At 41.9% G+C, this 21,312-nt stretch overlaps 1 protein-coding gene across 1 annotated transcript; it reads left to right on the plus strand.

Moving 5' to 3' along the window:
- The first annotated feature begins 1,759 nt into the window (after positions 1 to 1,759).
- On the plus strand, positions 1,760 to 20,300 carry LOC137545709 (keratin, type II cytoskeletal 5-like). Its single transcript, XM_068267243.1, has 9 exons — positions 1,760 to 2,511; positions 2,604 to 2,824; positions 7,069 to 7,129; positions 7,758 to 7,853; positions 9,596 to 9,760; positions 11,581 to 11,706; positions 13,761 to 13,981; positions 18,153 to 18,187; positions 18,275 to 20,300. The coding sequence occupies exons 1-9, from the start codon at positions 1,864 to 1,866 to the stop codon at positions 18,694 to 18,696; spliced, it is 1,995 nt and encodes a 664-aa protein (XP_068123344.1). The 5' UTR covers positions 1,760 to 1,863; the 3' UTR covers positions 18,697 to 20,300.
- The last annotated feature ends 1,012 nt before the right edge of the window (positions 20,301 to 21,312 follow it).

Here is a 21,312-nt window from a genome sequence, read left to right on the forward strand (position 1 = left end):
CCCAGCCCATTGCCAGTGGTCAAATAAGTGGTTAGAGGAAAAAATTAAATGTATGGGTAGCATAATTTGCTAATCTAACACAAGATGAGGACCATACTACAAGAGAAAAACATTTACATTTGACAGACATTTATAAAAAAAAAAAAAAAAAAAGAAGTTGTACTGATGTTTTGAATCATTTCTTTTCAAGTTGATAAAGTACCGTATGTGCTGCCAACACACAGGGTTGGTATTGGGAGTTCCAGAAAATGCTGTAGTGACTCAAGCTGAAATGGGAAGATTTATGACTTTCTCATGTTGCCCTCAAAGCTGCAGACATTTTCTCCCATTTTGTAAAACTGGAAAACCCTCCTCAGCATGTGCACATGTTGTAGGCTTCCAATGTCCTTTTGTTGCATTTGCCTGCTGTACTTCTGAAGACGTAACAACAAAAGTTGTTTAGCTGATACCTTTAATGACTAACTGTACAAGATTCCTTTGCAAGCTTTTGAAACTTTAAGTTTCATCTTCAGGCATGTTTAAGAGCTGGATCAGAACCACACGGTTGGTATGGTTCTGATCCAGCTCTGAAACATGTCTAAACAACTTTTGTTGTTATGTCTTTGGATTCTCTCCATGACTAATACCGGACCACACGCAACTGCTGTACTTCATCTCCAGGGACTAGAAGAAACCACCTGAACTTTGTGTCCCTTGACAGTGGTGTGGAATCGGTTGCCTAATGAATCTAACATTTTGGGATCACTTTGGCCAAATGGCCCTCAAAACCAGCCTGAGGAAAACCAGTTACGTTTTTTTTTTCCAGTACTAGAAATATTTTCATCAGTACATATGGTAGTTTGCTATGGCATGATTCACCAACAGCAAACTTCCATTCTACAATGCTCAGCATGACTTCTATCCTGAAGTCAGCTGGTCAATAGGGATAGAGATCTCCATGGTCACCACGCTTGTGTGTGTTCAGGAGCGTGGTCACCATGGCAAACTCCATCCCTATTGGCCAGCTGACTTCAGGTCAAAGGTCATGCTGGGCATTATAGGATAGAAGTTTGCCGTGCCGAAATACCATCCTTAGGGATTTGCTAACCAGATGTTTTCTTTCTTTAACTGGAATTGCTGTAGATATTTATAAGAATATGTTTAACCTGCTCTGTTTATTATTGTTTTATCTACCCCAGATGCTCTGTGTAAACATTCAGAGATTGGCTGCTTCTGGTATTCTCAAATTTCAGAACTGATTGACAAATATAATCGTGTTCACTGTCTGTTTTTATATGTATATGCAGCTTTACTGTATATGGTGAACGGGATTTTGTTTATATTCATTTAAGTTGTAATACTAAAGACGCCATTCACCTTTTGTGTTATAATCATAGTGTAATTTGCATGTTAATGTTTTGGCACAGGGGTGAGAATAAAATTGGATGATATGAAGAAATGGAATGTCAATTTTAATTATGCCTGATCCACACAAGAAGAAAAACAGTAGCCTGGAGATCTTTCCTGAGATGTTCACTAATTTAGCAGATAAAAAAGATTTCATAACCCCAAAGCCTTGAAGTGAAGTAATATCTCATACCATATTTTTTGTGTGCTTCGTTGAAAGGTGTGTCCCAATTTATCAATCCACTAAGCAGCTAAATAAAAGATGCGCTGCCAGGCATGCCAAAGTTGCCAAGCCCATGATTACAGTAAATTGATCTTTTGATTCCCAAGGCAGCCAAGCCCACTTATAAAAGGATATAAAAGGTGAGAGAGCAACGTTTCAGAACAGAGGGGCTCAGACACTTTCCCTCTGGATTCTACTCCTCTCCGTCAGCTTGTTTATTTCTTCTACTTATCTGTCCCTTTAGATTTACTAAAATGAGAAGGAGCCAGGGATTTGGCAGTAGGTCTGTAGTGGGTGGTGGTGGTGGTGGGAGCTTTTCTACTGCCAGTGTTGGAGGTGCTATTGGTGGTTATGGTGGGGGTGGTGGAGGGGGTGGAATGAAGAGTAGCTTCAGTTCTGTTTCTGTTAGAGGAGTTGGCGGTGGAGGAGCATGTGGGGTTGGGGGTGGTGGAGGCTACTCACATGGAGGAGGTGGCATGACCTCCAGAAGTCTAATTGCTCTTGGAGGTCATAAAAAAATATCAAATGTTACTGCTACTCGTGTAAGCAGTGGTGGAGGAGGATTTGGTGGTGGTGGAATAGGTGGAGGTTTTGGTGGCGGTGGATTAGGTGGAGGATTTGGGGGTGGAATTGGAGGTGGTGGAGGTGGAGGATTTGGTGGTGGAATGGGAGGTGGTGGTGGAATGGGAGGTGGTGGATTTGGTGGATTTGGAGGTGGCTTTCCTGATGGTGGCCCAAATTTTCCTGTTTGCCCACCTGGTGGAATTCAACAAGTGACCATTAACCAGAGTCTTCTAGCACCACTCAACCTGGAAATTGATCCAAACATCTCAAAAGTCAGAACAGAAGAAAGAGAGCAAATCAAGACCCTCAACAATAAATTTGCATCCTTCATTGATAAGGTGACAATTCCATATAAAGTGAATTGCCAATAACTGTTTTTTCTTTTAGTCAGGCTGACAGTATTGTTTTTAACTATATATTGAATTTATAGGTCAGGTTTTTGGAGCAGCAAAATCAGGTCCTGAAGACAAAATGGAACTTCCTCCAGGAACAGGGTCAAAAAGGAGGTACAAAAAGAAACAACGTTGAACCTCTTTTTGAGGCTTACATGAGTAACCTAAGGCGGCAACTGGACGGATTGCTCAATGACAAAGGTCGCCTGGAATCAGAACTGAAGAACATGCAAGACATGGTGGAAGACTTCAAAAACAAGTACGCTTGATTCCTGTTTTTAAAATCTATTGTTTCTGGTTTGGTTGTTGTAGGTGCTATTTGTGAACAGGGTTTTTAAAAATGTTTGTTCACCTTAACTATGATATTTAATCCATAACTCTGACTTTGTTTTAGTTTTTTTTGGTATGCATTCATTGCAGAAGGTTTACACACTGGAATTAGAAATTACTTTATGTTGCGTTTATCCGTGCCGTTATCTGTATTTTGGCTAAGCGCCATGTTAGTGTTAGAGAAATCGTTATCTAGGTCACAGGCTGCTGACATACTAGCAGATCAAAGAAACCTGAATTTAGAGGAACATGGATGATAAAACCTTGTCTGTGGTGCTGGTACCATTATAACTGCAACAACTAGACTTGTCAAATAAACTTTCAGTTTATATCAATATGGGTACTTTAAAATGATTAGAAATCTGCAAGGACTTTCACTTTGTAAATCTTTGATATGACTGTATGTGATGGAACTTTTTCATCGTTTTCAGTAGGTCTTCCTGCATCTACTAGTTTTCTCCAGCAAAGAGAAATTATAGAGAAATATGTGATCAGTTTATCAGGTTTTTAAATGGTATTTTTCTGATTAGCTAGTAAATGGTCACCCTACACAACCTGTAAGACGAAGTGAGGAATGATCATTTGATCTTAAAGTGGACCCAAATTAAAAATACAAGATTTCAGAAATAAAATCTATTTTCTAAATTATAATAAAAAATAGCAGCCTTTTTTTCAGTTGCATGATGACAAATATAAAATATTTTACATTTATTGGAGAAACAACTCCCTTTCTTTCATATTGCTGGGAAAGAATCCGGAAAACTGGTACAGTAGGTGGTGTCCATCAAAGGAGGAATTGCTAATGGCTGCCACCTATATGGCCCTAGTTATGGAAAGAGAAGGGTGAAAAGCATGCACTGAAATGCTCATAGGCTTGAAGGAGTGTTTATTTATCTTTTGTATGTGTCAGAGTGGTGCAACTAAATATTTTGAATTAAAAAAATGTTTGGTTTGGGTCCGCTTTATGCCTGAGAAGTACAAACTGATAATAAACTGATCACACATTTATCTTAAAGGGACACTGTAGGGGGGTCAGGGGGAAATGAGTTGAACTGACCCAGGGCTTCTAATGGTCCCCCGCAGACATCCTGTGCCCATGCAGCCACTCACCGATGCTCCGGCCCCGCCTCCGGTTCACTTCTGGACTTTCAGACTTTAAAGTCTGAAAACTACTGCGCCTGCGTTGCCGTGTCCTCGATCCCGCTGATGTCACCAGGAGCGTACTGCGCAGGCCCAGTATGGTCTGTGTCTCAGCAGTACGCTCCTGGTGACACCAGCGGGATTGAGGACATGGCAATGCAGGAGCAGTGGTTTTCAGACTTTAAAGTCTGAAATTCCAGAAGTGAACAGGAGGCGGGGCCGGAGCATCGGTGAGTGGCTGCGCGGCACAGGATGTCTGCGCGGGACCATTAGAAGCGCCGGGTAACTTCAACTCATTTTCTCCTGACCACCCTACAGTGTCCCTTTAAGTACCAAGGTGCTCAAATGCTTCTCTTTTGTGTGCAAGAGGATGTCTACTGTTGAAAGTCTTGTTTTAAAATCTTAAGTACATGGCCCAAAAACTTGGCTGTGTGTTAGTTTCAGGATGGGTGGGTGGGGCTCCTACTGCTATTTGGATTGCATCATTCACCGTTTGAACTGCAAGTAGTCAGGCACAGCCTGAACTCTCAGAGACAATTGTAGCTTGTAGCAATGAAAGTCTATGATATAGGACAGAATATTTTAACGTGTTTTATTTGAAATTAGCTAATTAATAGGTTTATGTATGCTTAAACGTAAACTGAAGATTTACACAGTCCTAAGAAAATTTGTGCTTGCAGTGGCCATTTGAATAGAATGGAAAAGGCTTCATTCTTCTTATGAGTGTTTATTGCTGTCTGCATCCCATTTGGACCTATTGTCTTTATTTCCTGTCCCTTGGACCTTTATGGAAGGATAAATTCTGTTTATTCTGGGGACAGAATATGCAAGGCAGCAATACAAACCTCTCGCTCTTCTCCATTCTGCAAAAAATGCTTTGAATATGCTGGGATTTTTTTCTATGAAATATACCATCAATTGATAACTTGGTGGTTTCCTGGCTCACCTATTGATATAACATCTTGGCTATGTACAAAGATTAGGAAAGTCAGAGCACCTGATCTGAATATTTGTTCCATGAGCGTTATTTTATTTTATAGAGAAAATTAAAAGCAGGGCATCAGCTTAAGAACTAGAAAACCACTATACTAAAAATCAGTAGTAGCAGCCTATAATTACAGTTGTACTTTAAACAATGACTTTGGGTCTTTCACTGCATGATAGAGTAACAACATTTATATAATGAAATATATAGGTGTCCACCTTAAAGAGGAACTCCAGCCTAAACAAACATACTGTCATTAAGTTATGTTAATTAAAATAGATAGGTAATATAATCTCTTACCCACACTGTTTTAAAAGAACAGGCAAATGTTTGATTTCATGATGGCAGCCATCTTTTTGGTTGAAAGGAGGTGACAGGGAGCATGAGACACAGTTCCAACTGTCCTGTATCCTGAGCACCTCTCCCAGTTGCTAGGCAACGTGAAAAACAACATAGGAAATCCCATCATGCTCTGCACAGCATCAGGGGAAAAAAGCCTGGGCTTTTTTTCTTTGATGGGTGGAGCTTAGTTAAAAATGCAGCTAAAAATTATGCTTTGGTAAGAAAAACAAAGTTCTGATGCTGTGAAACTGTTAAAGAAACACCAAGCCTTTTCAGTTCTGCTGAGTAGATTTTTAGTCCAGAGGTTCACTTTAACTTCTTAAAAAAAAAAAAAAAACGAAAAAAAAAAAACTACTCACTGCTTGTCTTTGATAATAATCTTTGGCTTTATTAGTTTGAGTGACACACCTGCAACTAGCATGCAGCAGTGGTGTGAGAACACCTGATGTGCATAATGTTCTGCATTAGTAACTCACTAAGCCAAAGGGCAGCAAACCGTTATCCTTTGGCTTAATGTAAGGCTGAGGACCTGGTGACTGGGTTTAATGTGATCACATCCTATCTGGTCTATGATGCTGCTATGATGTGCAGTGAGCCACAGGCTCATGTGGCTTTTGGACTATCAGCAGGAGCAGCAGTTGGCTTCATTGAAAATAATAGGGAATAGTGCATGTGCTATAGCCATTCAGTGTGGGGCCTGGTGAATTATTTTCTTATACAGCATACAGGTGCACATGTGCAGCATGTACAATATGGGGCACAAAAAAAGTTAAGAAATCATGCCCCTCCCCACTTCCCCTTAACAGCCATTATTCCTAATATAGCAACCATGCAAGTTGGGTAGCTGGAAGGAGGAGTCACAGAGTACATAACCCTACCCCTGAGCCAGTGCCAGACTACATGGCTTTCAACAAAGGGAGGGGTATTTTGCAAGGGGGCTAAAGGATTTCTAGGCGTCGGGATTCTATAGTTACTGTTTTCATGTGCAAAAATGTCCTGTGTACATAACCACACATAGAGCCTGAGTAGGGCTATGTGAGCACAGATATAGGATACATCTTTATTACTCCAAGGCAAGGATGCTAGAAAAATGTTGTCTGGCATCTATTGTTTTTTTCTCACTTTTGGGTGTCACATGACCTATCAGCTGCAGCCAGGTGAGGGCATAAGTAAGCTGTATTGGGGTTTAGTTGACATATCTGGCTCAGGAAACAAGTATTTTGTCCAACACACTGATTGTATACACCATTTCTATTTACATTTTAATTATATTGCTATTATATTTTGCATTGTTTGCTATTGGGTTTAGTTGGACTTTAAAGTTTTGCTTTCATTTTAACTTTCTGTTTTGCATTATTTTGTGCACAAAATCACAAGAATACCATTTATTTATTGCTTTCACAACACTTTGTCCCTCATCATAATGCAGATTGAGATCTATTGATGAGCAAAAAATTATCCCAGGAAAGAGAAGAAGAAGCTAGCAAATCATTCATTAATACCACTGCTGATGATTAACTGGATCAGCTGCTACAAGTTGTGATTTGCTTCTGAACTTCTGATTCCTGGGTGGGGCTAATTATTTTAGGATTTTTATTTATTTATTTATTGCTTGTCACAATTTCAAATTCAAATATATTGGAAGTTATTTAAAGATGTCACAATATATGTAATATTTTGTTTATCATTTTTGTTGTTTTTCCTAGATATGAAGATGAAATAAACAAACGCACCACAGCAGAGAATGAATTTGTAATACTGAAAAAGGTGAGCGATGCCAAAAGTAAAATTGTCTTTTGGAGGAAAGAATTGATTCCGAATAAACACTGGCGTAACAATAGGGCCTGGATGGTCCCCCCCCCCCCCCCCCTCACCTCGGGCTCTCCCCTCTGCGCTCCCCTCCAGCGTTGAATAGTTTGTGTATGCAGGCGGCGGGCAGCAGCAGATACATACCTTCTGTGTGCTCCAGCGTGGACGTTCCTCTCTCTAGCCTCTGACGCGACTTCCTGTTTATACAGGAAGTTGCGTCAGACACTAGAGGGAGAAACATCCGCGCTGGAGCGCATGGAAGGTATGTATCTGCTGCTGCCCACCGCCTGCATACACAAACTATTCAACGCTGGAGGGAAGCGCAGAGGGGAGAGCCCGAGGTGAGGGAGGGGGGGCACCGTCCCCCCTCCCCACCAAAGTGCAGCATGGCTTTCCCCTCATGCTGCGACCCCTCCAGCCCCCCAAAACGGCCCTAAGCGGGCCCCAGGCCCCGCTCAGTATTTCTGCAGGGGGGCCCGGTGGGACCTTGTTACGCCCCTGCCTATTAGTGCTGTACACATGAACATAATGCTTAGAATGTATGTGTAAATGATCACTATACCGTAATAAACTGTCCCTTCTCTAGGATGTAGATGCTGCTTATATGAACAAAGTGGAACTGGAAGCGAAAGTAGATGCCTTAACCGATGAGATCAATTTCCTGAGAACCCTCTACGACATGGTACAGTTATTCAACTTTCTCTGTGTAGCAGCTGAACGCTCAATGCCATACCCAGTTAGAGCTGACCTACTAGATGATTATACAAGACTAGCTGACTAATCACCTACTTGTCTGAGAAAGTGCTACACCCAGTTTAGACCTAAACAGTTGGTGATCATTGTTATGTGTCCTAATGTGGTGTATTGCAAAGATAAAATAATGAGTAATGTTAGATGATTTATACTGGGGCACGTTTACATTAGATTCCCCACGTGTACATGTTCTTTCAGTTCTCGTGATCAATTGCTTCCACTGAAGTAGTGGAGTACAAATTTAGGGTTACCAATTATACACTATTTATAAATATAATCCAAGTTCTGGGGATTAATTGTGATTATAATTAAAGGAGAACTCTGGGGAGATATAGCTCCATCCCTGTTTACTCCGATCTCTCCTATTGCTGATCAACAATGCATACATTAAATAATAAAAAAAAAAAACCTCACATATGTTTTTGCAGTTTTGGTCATGTGACTGCTTTGACTTCCTCTTCTTGCCATTTTCAGCTGTTAAGGAGGATTTTGTGGTGGTTCTGTGTCACATGTCAGGTGCCTAGAACACCAATAACTTTTGCAGAGTCACGGAAGGGGCAGGGCTTTGTCTCCTGGGAAGAATTCTGAGACAGAGATGCTTATATATATATATATATATATATATAACCTTTTTGAGGATACTTGAAATATAAGCCCTTCTCCAAAAATATGCCCTAGTTACATTAAAAAAGTCAATATAATAGTGTCAAAGCAGCTATGGTGCACATCTAAAAAAGTTAACTTAATTGGCAAAAGAATGCTGCTCAACAAATAGACTCTTCACCAAGGAAAGCAGTCATCCCCAAAAGAATCACACTCAAAAGACCCCACATGACCCAAGACATTAAGGCTTGGCAACTGCTGGGCTCTCAGTAGATTTTTATACATGGAAAAAGTCAGAAAAAATTAATGATGGAATTTAAAGTGACTTTACACTACATTACATAAGAAAGTCTAGTTCAGTGCTGGCTTTATCTATGGGTGATTTGCCAACTCCTCCCATTGTGCTTTTCTGTAGATCTGCAACAATGAACGCCACCTCCTTTTTTCTCCCTTTTTTCTTTTCACTAAATTTTTATTGAACATACTGAACTCTCAATAATGATAATTTCCTGAATTTAGACCTATATTAGAAGAGGCCTCCCTTTAATGGTGCCGAGTTCACCCTAAACCCTAGGAGAGCAGTATCAGATTATTTGAAGGGAATAGGGAAACTGTGCATGAGTGTGCATATTTCCTTATACATTACACTGGGCATTGCTCTGGCTAGATGGTGACCTGCATTCCAGTATCCCTCCTAAATGTACTGTACACACGCGTGCCTGTGAGCGTCAATGTGTGCCTGTGAGCGTTGAGTGTGCCAGTAGTGGTACTTAGGAGAAAAAAATGAATAACAAAAAAGAAAATTCAGCAAAAAGTGAGAAAAAAATACTGAAAGTAAGGTGAGAAGAGTAATATTTATTCAAAGAAAACTCAATTCACAGTTCAGCGTATCAGGAGGACCAAGGTAAAGTACCTCAAATAAGATGTTTGACTGCGTCATTCCTCGTTCTTGTTATATATCAACGTTTATACAGTTGCATATTTGTCTCAACTGATGGATTTTTAACATGTAAAATTAATTTGGGTGATTAAACTAACATTTTATATTCTGTTTTGCTTAAATTGTAGGAAATGCGAGACCTTCAAGGCCAGCTGGAGGATACCTCCGTCATTCTGTCCATGGACAACAACCGAAGCCTAGATCTACATGGGCTTATTAATGAAGTTAAGGCTCAATACGATGAAATTGCCCAAAGATCCAAAGCAGAGGCTGAGAGTGCGTATGCCATGAAGGTAAACAGACAAAGAATCAGAGAAGCTGGTTTACTGTAACATGAATGTAAAGCTAGTCACAGATTTATTTACATTGCATGCATGCACAATACACACTGTGTATGAAGGATTGTAGAGGAAAGGCGGTGGTCTCATCACACCACCATAGCAGTAATATTATCTCTGAATTCTGCCCAAAGCTGTAGAGCGGGGACATCGAACTCCAGTCCTCTTTGGCACAGCTCAAAGCCGAGTGCCGAAACTGGGCGCCCCATAGCAGCAAAGCTATACTGCGCGGGGCGCGTATCGGTAATTCGGCTGTCAGACCCTAAATTACATCTCCCTCCGAGTTGTCACACCTCGGAGGGGGAATAGTCTTTAACGCCGCCTTGGAGTTTAGCGGAAGCGGTGAGAGCCGTGATTCGCTCTCACTGCGCCGAACTGAGCGGCGCCGAAATCATATGCACCCCAAATTAATTGATGGAACTGAATCAGGAAATGTGTTGTTCATCAAATAGAACACATTTCTGAATTTTCAGTTCATTCTAAACACTGGCATGGATATGGCCCTCGAAGATGAAGACCTGTGCTGTAGAGCATGCTATGGTACAATTGTCAGCGTTCTTATTTTGAGAACAATTGATGATTGTCTTGTCTTTGACAATCTGTGCTGTTTCACAAGGCCTAACTTATTAAGGTTCTTTGTGGTTGGAAATGCTGAAAAGCTCATGAGATCCCAAAAAACAGTGCTCGACTTATTTAAAAGTGATTGCTAATAAACGGCAAAAGTTTAGAACACTTGTCTAGATCATAGGAGGTAGTGTAATGGTGAAAACTCTCTTTGCAGTGATAGGGTCCTGGTTTGAACTCCCAGCCTGGAAACTATATTTGTGGATTTCATTGGTTTCACCTTAAAGCAGCAGGATCAGCCATACTATGCCAGGAAAACTGAACTGCCCTCAGCCAATCAGTGAGGAGCAGGAATGTGGGAGGGAAGATGACAAGCTTCCTTCTCATCAGCAATGTACCAAATAGAGCCAGTCTGACTGAGATAAGTTTTATTACAGCAGAAACATTTCTATATAGATTGGAGTGCTTGCAATGCAGGATGAGGTTCCAGGCTGCATACTGAACACAGTGCAGTGGGTACATGGAATTTGATTTTGTGGCTGACAATCCCTCTTTAGGAAACTGACCCTAGCCAATGGCAGGCATAGCAGATCATGACTGGGGTATGTGTACACTTATACATACACAGAGTGGCTTACAGAGTTTACTATAAGGCACCACCAACACGTATGCTTTGCTATGCTTGCATTCAGCAAAACACAGCGTGTGCTATATGCAAGGCCACAGAAGTGCGTAGACTGATGTTCTAACTTACGCATTGTTGTGATAGGATACAGGAATCTAACATGGGGTTATTATACATGAATGAGATCTGCACTTGTGCATTGCAAGCAGTGCACAAGTGGGGAAGGGGTCTAAGTGGCTTGGCTCTTCTTAGGTCTCCATGAGTCATTGGAATTGTGGTTAAGTGCCAACTGCTCACCACCAGGTATTACATGCATAAGCTTTTTTAGCTGCACAGTAACCATGCAGTTGTTAACTGCCAGTCAGCAGTTAGCAGTAAACATTTCTATGGATGTCCCTGTTTGATGGCTGTAAACAGCTACTAAGTGGCAGTCAACCCCAATTAGCTGAATGGCTGAACCTCTTGGCATCCACATAGTTGAGTTATCCATGTGAGCTAGCCCTTGGACAATCATTATTGTGTGCGTATTGTTGCTGAGGTGCAGGTGTGGTATATCTAAGCATATATTTGATGTGTTACTGTACAGCTCCAGCAGCTACAAGAAACTGCAGGCCAGCATGGCACAAGTCTGAAGAGCAGTAAGAACGAGATAGCCGAGCTGAACCGAATGATCCAGAGGCTGAGGTCTGAAATTGAGAATGTGAAGAAACAGGTGAGCCTGAATATAAAAATAAATAAATAAAAAATAACCGTGGTGAATGATGAATTTCATGCACATAAAACACAATTTAATCCAGTTCATTCAAATAATATTGTTATTATGAATCTAGTGACATGATCACAGTTCTCATGTTCTTTATTCAAATAATGGCATTTGTGTGTAGCTATTAAAGCGGTATAAAACCCTGACATAATATTCAATAAAAACATGTTTTCCTACTTTTTATATGCCATACGGTTAGCATATTTGCTTTTGTGCATTAGTATTATTATTACTTTAGCAATTACAAGTTCCCAAAGTACACTTTTATTGCTCTGAGAGCTGCCTTTGCATTTTATCCATAACTGCTTTATTCATCTTCTAATTTAAAGGGACTCCGAGCACCTCTCATGGGCATGCCTTTAGGACTCCGCCTAGTACTGCAAAGTACTTAAAGATGCATACCTTTCTGTAGCTTGCGCTCTCCTCTTTCATCTGATACATGAATCACCATTCTACACCAAATCGTTTTCGTTTGATTTTAATTTAAAAATCCCGGCTGCCATCTTGGTTATGTTATAACTTCCGGGTCACCCCTGTCTCTGTTAGAGAAGTGCAACACTGAATGAAGCAGGAAGAGGAAGTGACACGCATGGCCATTGCAAGAGGCTCCTCCAGAGGGGTCATAGCACAACTTTGTTAGAATTCGTCTGACTTAAAGGCATGCCCATGAGAGGTGCTCAGAGTCCCTTTAGGCAGAAATGCTTTCTGAGTGTCTTTCTGTGTTCAGGAGAGTCTGCACAGTCAGAGATTGTGTCACATTCCTCACTTGATACAATTAAGTAAACACAAGATAACATTATCTGCAGTTCGGATGCGTCCAGCTTTCCCGGCAGGGAACTTGTAAGTCCTGTGTTAAAGGGAACCAGAGAGGAACGAGGGGTAAAAAAAGGCAAAGCTTTTATACATACCTGGGGCTTCCTCCAGCCCCATAAGCCTGGATCGCTCCCACGCCGCCGTCCTCAGCTTCCTGGATCTGCCGGTACCGGGCCCGTCACTTCCGGCGGACGCGGCCAATTGTCCACATCACAGGGGCTCCCAGCATACATGTACGCATGCGGCTGCGCAGTAGGCAGCCACATGCGTATCTGTATGGAGAGAGCACCCTGTGATGCGGAGAATTGGCCGCGTCCGCCGGCCGACTGGCCGACTTGCGGCAATGACGGGACCCGGTGGCGGTGGATCCAGGCAGCAGAGGACGGCGGCGTGGGAGCGATCCAGGCGTATGGGGCTGGAGGAAGCCCCAGGTATGTATAGTTCATCCTCTCTGGTTCCCTTTAACCCTTTGAATGCTGTTCTAGTAAAAAAAACAATGGTGGTAGTATATAATATGCTGTAAATAATATTTTAGAGCAAACAAGAAATGCTGGGTTTCATTTCACTTTAACAGCCAGCTTTAGGATGGGCATGGGGCAGAGCTGCATACAACATTGGTTTCTGATGGGAGGTGCTAAGCTCTGGCTCACAAGCAACCATCCACTGCTCTCCAGATACTCAGTAGTAGTACCCATCATATTTTGCAATGTAAGAACAGCTTATCTATTACCACTGTAATTAACTCAGCAGACGTGAATACTGGTGTCATCAGCCGGGAGGAGTAGACCCGTTAATAGCTCGGCTGTGGAAACCAGGATGATTTTTTTTAAACTTTATAAAAAAAAGTCAACTAACAATGCTGACAACAACATATGTGCTTTTTCTATTTTGAGTTTTGTTTAGGCCCAGACTTTAAAGCTTGTAAAGACTACCACTCTTGTACAGTAAGCTTCCTAATTGGAGTAAAGGCCAAATGATGACTTGCCTTTGTGCTGCTGGTTTATCCAATCAGCATGACTAGATTTGTCTATATTTGCTGCAGGGCAGTGGAGAAAAGTAATGTACCTTCTTCCATTTGTCCATTTCCAAGCTATCTAAATCTAAAATATTTTCTTTCTTAGAGTTGTTCCTATGTGTATGTATACTTATGACATGCTGAAGATTTTAATGAAAGCTTTGGTTTAATCTAGTGTGCCAGTCTGCAGACTTCTATCAATGAGGCTGAAGAGAGAGGTGAACTTGCAATAAAAGATGCCCAGAAAAAGCTGGAGGACCTCAATGCCGCACTTAAGAAGGCCAAGGAAGACCTTGCCAAGCAGCTGCGTGAATACCAGGAGCTCATGAATGTCAAACTGGCCTTGGATATTGAGATAGCCACGTACAGAACAATGCTGGAAGGAGAGGAGTGCAGGTAATGGTCACAGACCTCCGTCAGTGTGCCGGAACTATGTATATCACCTCTTAGACTGGTGATGACAGGAGATTTGTTGATTCATGCTAATTAATAAAGCTAATGTTTTATTTTATTTAAGAAGGGAAAAAGATCAGAGGCGGTAAATTACAGACCTGCAAGCCTAACATCAGTTTTTGTGTAAACTGAAGGTATTCTAAGAGACGCTATACAACATTTCATAACACAGAATGGTCTCATTTCAGGTCACCAGCATGGGTTACTAAAGACAGGTCTTGTCTAACCAACATGCTCAGCTTTTATGAAGTGGTGAATGCACATTTAGATCTTGGGAAAGCTATAGATGTAGTGTACGTGAACTTTGCAAATGCTTTTGATGCTATTCCATGCAATAGACTGGTGCAGAAGCTGAGGATACAGGGACTAGGAGGAAATGTGTGTATGTGGATATAGAACTGGTTAAGGGACAGAAGGCAAAGAGTGAAAGAGGAAATGGGTCATATTCACATTGGGAACTTGTTAGCAGTAAGGTCCCACAAGGGTCAGAACTAGGTCCGATCCTTTTCAATCTATTCATTAATGATCTAGCTGATGGACTACAGAGTACTGTTGCCATATCTTCAGATGATAAAAAATTATGCAGAATTATAAACTCTAAGCAGGATAGTGACACTTTACAACAGGATCTCAACTATATGCTATGCTATATGGGCAGACAGATGGCAGATAACATTTAATGTAGATAACTGTAAGGTCATGCACCTTGGACGTGCCAATGGTAGAGCAACATATTATTTTTATTTACATAGCACCAACATCTTCTGTAGTGGTTTACATAGTACAAAACTAATAGTTGGGAGCATGTATACTATACATTTACAATGAAGACATCCAGCAATACAAATACAATTTCAAATATTGTTGATGTGTGGTTTAAGACATCACCAATACTGGTGCATGCTCATATGATAAATTACATCAGAATCAGCAGCACTAGGAGGAGGTCCCTGCCTTTGCAAGCTAACAGCTATCTAGAGAACACATAAGATAAATGGCTTACAGTTGGGAACATCACACTTGGAGACGGACTTGAGAATACTGGTTGATAACAAGCGAAACAACCGTATTCAATGCCAAGCAGCAGCAGCTAAAGCATATAAAATTCTGGGATGCATAAAGCAGGTAATAAAATCACAAAATGCTAGTATATTACTCTCCCTGTATACATCACTTGTAAGGCCACATCTGGAATATGGGATACAGTTTTGGGCACCACACTATAGAAATGACATTAACATACTAAAACAGGAACAAAGACAAAGATGGGTAACTAAATTAATCATTGGGGTGGAAGGTCTCATTTAACAAGAAAGGTTGGACAAACTGAGTTTATTTAGCGTGAAAAAACATGGAAAAGGGGTGAACTGATTAACATGTATAAATACATCAGAGTCTAATACAAAAGTTTGACAGATCAGTTTTTTGTCCCTAGGATTGTATGAAGGGTAAGGGGGCATAATCTGCATATGGAGGAAAACATTTTTGCCATCTGTTTAGAAAGGAGTTTTAAACTGTAGGAGTTGTTAAAATTTGCACTATTTTACCACAGTAGTTTAACAATTAACTTTTGCTGGTTCTTCCTCCATCTCCCTCACTCTAAACCCAACCCGCTGCTATGACATGAGTAGCATAGGGAAGGGACTACTGCTCTCTATATTAAAGCCACAACTTCCTACTGACTGCTAGCTTATGTCTGTTGCCTGTGTGATAGTTTTGGTAGTTTTGGCAGTGAGAGAGTGGTGGAATCTCCAGTATGTAAAGTATGCCTGCAGAAGAATGGCACATAAACCCCTGCATTGGGCTTGTCACCTTGACTAATGTCTCAGGATAAAATAATATGTGTGTGTTCTTTGCTCATGTTTAACTTTGACTTACGATATACAATACCAGTCCACACAAATGTGACAGTTTACCATTTTCCTCTCATGATTAAGTAAACTTAGGTTTGTAAAACAGATGATAACTTCGGTTGAATGAACACAAACTTCAACGCTACATACTGTATTTACACAAATAGTACACATGCTAGAGTGTTCTTGGCCAAGGTGGCCAGTCAGAGCTGTCTCTGCAGAGGACCTAGCATGAGTAAGGCCAGTCCAATGCGTCACTAAAAGCTGGATTGTCTCGGCCAAGCGCATTGTTCCCCTACTTACCAGTTCTGCTGGAAGCTGTTCCATTATATGGTCACTCCCCCCCCCCCCCCCCCTCAATAGCAACAAAGTGTGTCGCTAGGCTCCAGTCACTTGGTCTCACACTGTTGCCCAAGGGATTTAGTTCTAATCTCCGCAGGCAACAAAGTGTGTCGCTAGGCTCCAGTCACTTGGTCTCACACTGTTGCCCAAGGGATTTAGTTCTAATCTCTGCAGGCAACAAAGTGTGTCGCTAGGCTCCAGTCACTTTGTCTCAAACTGTTGCCCAAGGGATTTAGTTCAAATCTCTGCAGGCAACAATCACAGTGCCTGTGTGTACACCTTTACTCCACAAAACTCTTCACAGGCATAACTATGTAGATAAACATTTTACCCTCTTTAGTCTTATCAGTCTATTAAGATAAGATCTATAGGCACATTATAGCTTCTTCAATATGTCCCAGTATTCAAAGCAGGGCCGGATTTCTGGCAAGGCCACATAGGCCATGGCCTAGGGCACCAGAAATTTGGGGGCGGCTCAGTGAGGGGCAGTAAAGCTGTTCTATGCAGCCATCCCTATCTACAAGGACAGCTTTAACCTTTGAACTCTCTGTCCTGTACTTGTGTTGTCCCTGCGAGCCCTGTAAGCTCTATCCTGCAGGTATACTTCAGCCTAACTCTCATGGTGACTCAATGGGTCCATCATTAACGAGATGGCAAACATAAACGTTCTTAAGGAAAACATAACTTATAATCTATACGCGTATTGCTGAAATGGTTATTGTCTGTGACTTCCAATGATGGAAAGTAAGTAGAATTCTCGGGCACATAGAGATAACAACAATATAATAAGTATAGTTGGCCTTGGGCGGTAAAAAGTACAAAACCCGGCCCTGATTCAAAGAGTTTACTTTATAATGACTGGCATTAGCTTGGTAGGTATGGTGGTCTTTACTGAGGCCACAAAAATAAAGAAGAGCTGAACAATGTAATAAAAAAGTGCTTCATTTTTACAATAATTATGTATAAATTATTTAGTCAGTGTTTGCCCATTTTAAAATATTTCCTCTCCCTGACTTACATTCTGACCTTTATCACATGGTGACATTTTTACTGCTGGCAGGTGATGTCACTGAAAGTAGCTGCTGCTTGCTTTTTTGGCAGTTGGAAACAGTTGTAAACAGCTATTTCCCACAATGCAACCAGGTTCACAGACAGGCAACTGCCAGGACCATGGTCCTCACAGTTCCCTGTGGGAGGGATTTCATAACAATATCAGCCATGGACGTGACCGCGGCGGCAGCCCCAGGACCACCTAACACCTATTGGCGACAAGTCCTGGGGCAGTTTGCAGTAAATCGTGCACAGATTGCGCGTGCATCTCCTGCTCGGGGGGGGGGGGAGCTGGGGAGCTCCACCCCGCCTTCAGTCTCTGAGTGGCGATCGCCGCTCGGAAGACCGTTAGACGGCGAAACCGCTGTCTAATTACATGTAAGCGCTGCAATCAGCAGCAGCGCTGTACTGGGGACAGCCATGTGTACTGGGGACAGCCGTGTGACCCGGCTGTCCCCCTGGGACACCCGAAGGTAATCGGCTTTCATAGGTTGAAGCCTATGGCAGCCGATCACGCTGATTGGCTGGCAGGGGGGGGAGGGAGGGGGGAACAAATACATAATAAAAAAATCTATGAAATGTAAAAAAAAAAAGACAAACAAACAAAAATAAATAAATAAACAAACATCCGGGGGAGAAAATGGGGGGGGGGGGATCACTTGTGTGCTGTGTTGTGCGGTCCTGCAGCTTGGCCTTAAAGCTGCAGTGGCCAATTTTGAAAAAAATAGCCTGGTCTTTGGGGGGGGGGGGGGGGGGGTTACCACTGTGGTCCTCAAGTGGTTAAATGAAAAATAAGCATTTCTAATTAGCTGTGTTCTTGTTTTAAGTGCTATAAGTAACACATTTTTTTGTTTACTATCATGTTACAGAATGTCTGGGGAAATCACAAATCCTGTTAACATCTGTAAGTATACAAAACATTTTTTGTAAACATGTTATGAATTTGAAAGCAAGACAATACTGTTTATAATGCATGCAACTTTCTCTGCAGCTGTAGTGAGCGGCTCCACTTCGTACAATATTGGAGGAGGAGGAGGAGCTGGTGGTGGCGGATTTGGAGCAGGAGGAGGATTTGGAGCAGGAGGAGGAGGAGGAGGATTTGGAGCAGGAGGAGGAGGAGGAGGATTTGGAGGAGGAGCATCAGGAGGTGGATATGGATCAGGAGGTGGATATGGATCAGGAGGAGGTGGATATGGACAAGGAGGATACGGAGCTGGAGGTGGCGGATATGGAGGCGGAGCTGACTTTGGAGCTGGAGGAGGTGGTGGTGGATATAGCGGTGGATATTCAGTAGGAGGTGGAGGAGGTGGAGGAGACTTTGGTGCTGGTGGGAGCAGCTTTAGCTCAGGAAGCAGGCAAGGCATGACAATCATCTCCAAAACATCTTCCAGTTCATCCCGAACAGCATATTAAACACAGCTTTAGCCAAACATCTCGAAACATTTTCATTTCTCTGTCTATTAATCCAGCTACTTCACTCCTTTCACGTCTAACCAGCACCTTGAAGCCATAACACTTCGCAAAAATATATGGTAACTGCCACAATTAAACATGGTTTACACTTTTTTGGGAACTCAAAACAAAAATAAAACAGTTTATGTCTTGCTTGGCCTGTCCTGTCACTGAATAAAGTACTTTCATCGTGCTGCTCATTTAGTTAGCGTATTCCTCCTCTAACCACCATTATAGTCTAAACATTGATGAACTTTAACTCCATCGCCAGTCAAGCTGTAGGCAACTATAGTCTGCATGGGTCTATTTAGCCCAAGGGGGATGGAGGTTTAAGAAGTGACAAATATGTCGCCCTACTGCATGGTTTACTAAGAACTGCAGTCACTACTATGTGTCTGCAATACCTCCAGAATGCCCCCCCAGGTAAAAAAAATGGGCTTGTCAGTGTGGCTGATCACCAGCAGAAAATAACAGAGGTCCACACCACCTCCTCATTGAAATAATAGACTAAACTTAGAATGAGCAGACTTTGTGAGACAGAAAAAATAAAGTGATAAATCTACTGTTGTTTGCGATGGTCTGACAGCTTTTTTACTGCCGTGTTTGATACACTTGATGAAGAGTGTCTGAAGCCTGGCGAAGGTGTACCACCAGTTCATGTAAAAAAAACCTGTATTGAGAATTTTTGTAATGAATTCTACAATTATGGAGCAGTTTGTAGAGTGGAAAATAAGCATTACCCCCTCCTTATTTGAACAGTGCACTTCACATCCAAACTGTAACATCATAAGCTGTGTGTTATCCTGAGCAAATCTCTTCTTTAAAGCGGACCTGAACTCAGAGCTTCCTTTCTGCTCTAAAATATAAGCAACAGCATAATAACTTTAAAGAAAAACATTTATTTCTTACAGCTGATTCAAATCCTGAAACAAATCGGCAGTGTGTCGACTTCCTGCTTTAATGGAAGCAGACATAGGGTTAACAGCCCGTGCTTACAAATTAGATGTTCTGCCGAGGCAGCCATCTGACACAGCTGAAAGATCAAATTACACTTGTGATTAATCACATATGAGGGGGGATTAGACGGGCTAAACTCTCTAAATACATACAGGGTGCATTACTCTACGTTTTTCTTCTGTCCTGTGTAAGAGTTCAGGTTCACTTTAATAAATACTTGACTCTTTGCTGGATAGTAAAAGAAAGGAACAAAACGATCAGTATCTTTACACTGGAGATGGTCATTGAGATGCCAATAATCATGATTTGCATTCAGATTCCATGCAGCTTGTCTCAGCCTGGACATGGCCCAATCAGATTCAGCTAGCAGTGAATCTGATTGGCCCAGTTCCAAGCTGCATACAATTTGCATGAAATTTGCATGCAAGTATTAGTATATTATTGGCCTCCTCGGCTTTCCACGTTGTCTTGTGTCACTGATGCTTATATGTCACCGTACTGTTCTTTATAACGGATGCTCAGTTTGGAAAGCACTGTCAGGCTTTCTCAGCATTTTTTTTACTTTTGAACTACCTGTGCTGTTGTCTAATAAACTGCATATAAAACAACTCTGACGCAAGATCTTTTTCTTATTAATTATGTACATGAAAAGTGGGAGAATCAGAGCCGGATTTACCATAAGGCACTGTAGGCTCATGCCCACAGGTGCATGATGATGGAAAGGCGTGTCACTCCCCTCCCCTAGTGCCTTCCTCCCTCCTTCCCTATGCAGAACCCTGAGCTCAGTGTAAATAAGAGGTTACTCACCCAGCTCTCGCCATTCCATTGATGAGATCTTCCTTTAGGCGGGGGTACTTACCATGTTGCCATTAGTCTCCATAGACTTCCTTTGCTGGAAAATCCTGCCTAGCGTCAATTTAGCTACTTCAGCTGCATTGCGTCGCTCCGCAGGCAGTGTGAATAGTCTCATTGAGACTAATGGCCATTGCGATGGGTGAGCGGCATGGGGGCAGACCACAAAGCAGATTGACAGGATAAGTGTGAAAGGGGCCTTAAAGAGAAGCTATCTCAGGTCAGGTTCTATACTTACCTGGGGCTTTCTTAAGCAGTAGTAGCAGCAGTACTGTGCAAGAGCAGAAAGCTCCCAGCCGTGGGAGGTCGAAGGGGGACACGTGCCTGGCCAGTCGGTATTGCCGGTGACAGGAGCCACCCACGGAGGAAGCGAGGGACTGAGCGGCCACAAGGGGGTGTAAGGAAGCCCCAGGTAAGTATGGTACCTAAGATGGCTTTCATCTCAGGTACACTTTAACAATGTAACTCCTCCCCCACTATCCCTTATTTTAAAATAACATAACAAAAAAGTCTTGAAATTGGGCTTTAAAGTTTAGCACCCAGCAACTCTCACTATTTGCAAAGGAGGTCAAATATAGGGAATGCCTTGCCTCTTGCATGTTTATTGTCTCTGGCACTGCATAGGCCTAAACCAAAACAGGTGTGTATGATTTCAAAATTTTACATAAGTAACTGTCCATAAGTAATATGAAGTGACAGCTGGTTAAGTAAGATTAACACGATGATTACTTTTACTATTTAGCTACAATGCAGTATATGCACATTCCA

Source organism: Hyperolius riggenbachi, chromosome 2 (assembly GCF_040937935.1).
Source record: "Hyperolius riggenbachi isolate aHypRig1 chromosome 2, aHypRig1.pri, whole genome shotgun sequence".
Lineage (NCBI taxonomy): Eukaryota > Metazoa > Chordata > Amphibia > Anura > Hyperoliidae > Hyperolius > Hyperolius riggenbachi.

What these genes read in the sequence shown, in the direction of transcription:
- LOC137545709 (XM_068267243.1), top strand. Translation starts at nt 1,864, where the DNA reads ATGAGAAGGAGCCAGGGATTTGGCAGTAGGTCTGTAGTGGGTGGTGGT. An exon ending in TTGCATCCTTCATTGATAAG is followed by an intron (nt 2,512 to 2,603) that starts GTGACAATTCCA and finishes TTGAATTTATAG; the next exon opens with GTCAGGTTTTTGGAGCAGCA. An exon ending in GTGGAAGACTTCAAAAACAA is followed by an intron (nt 2,825 to 7,068) that starts GTACGCTTGATT and finishes TGTTTTTCCTAG; the next exon opens with ATATGAAGATGAAATAAACA.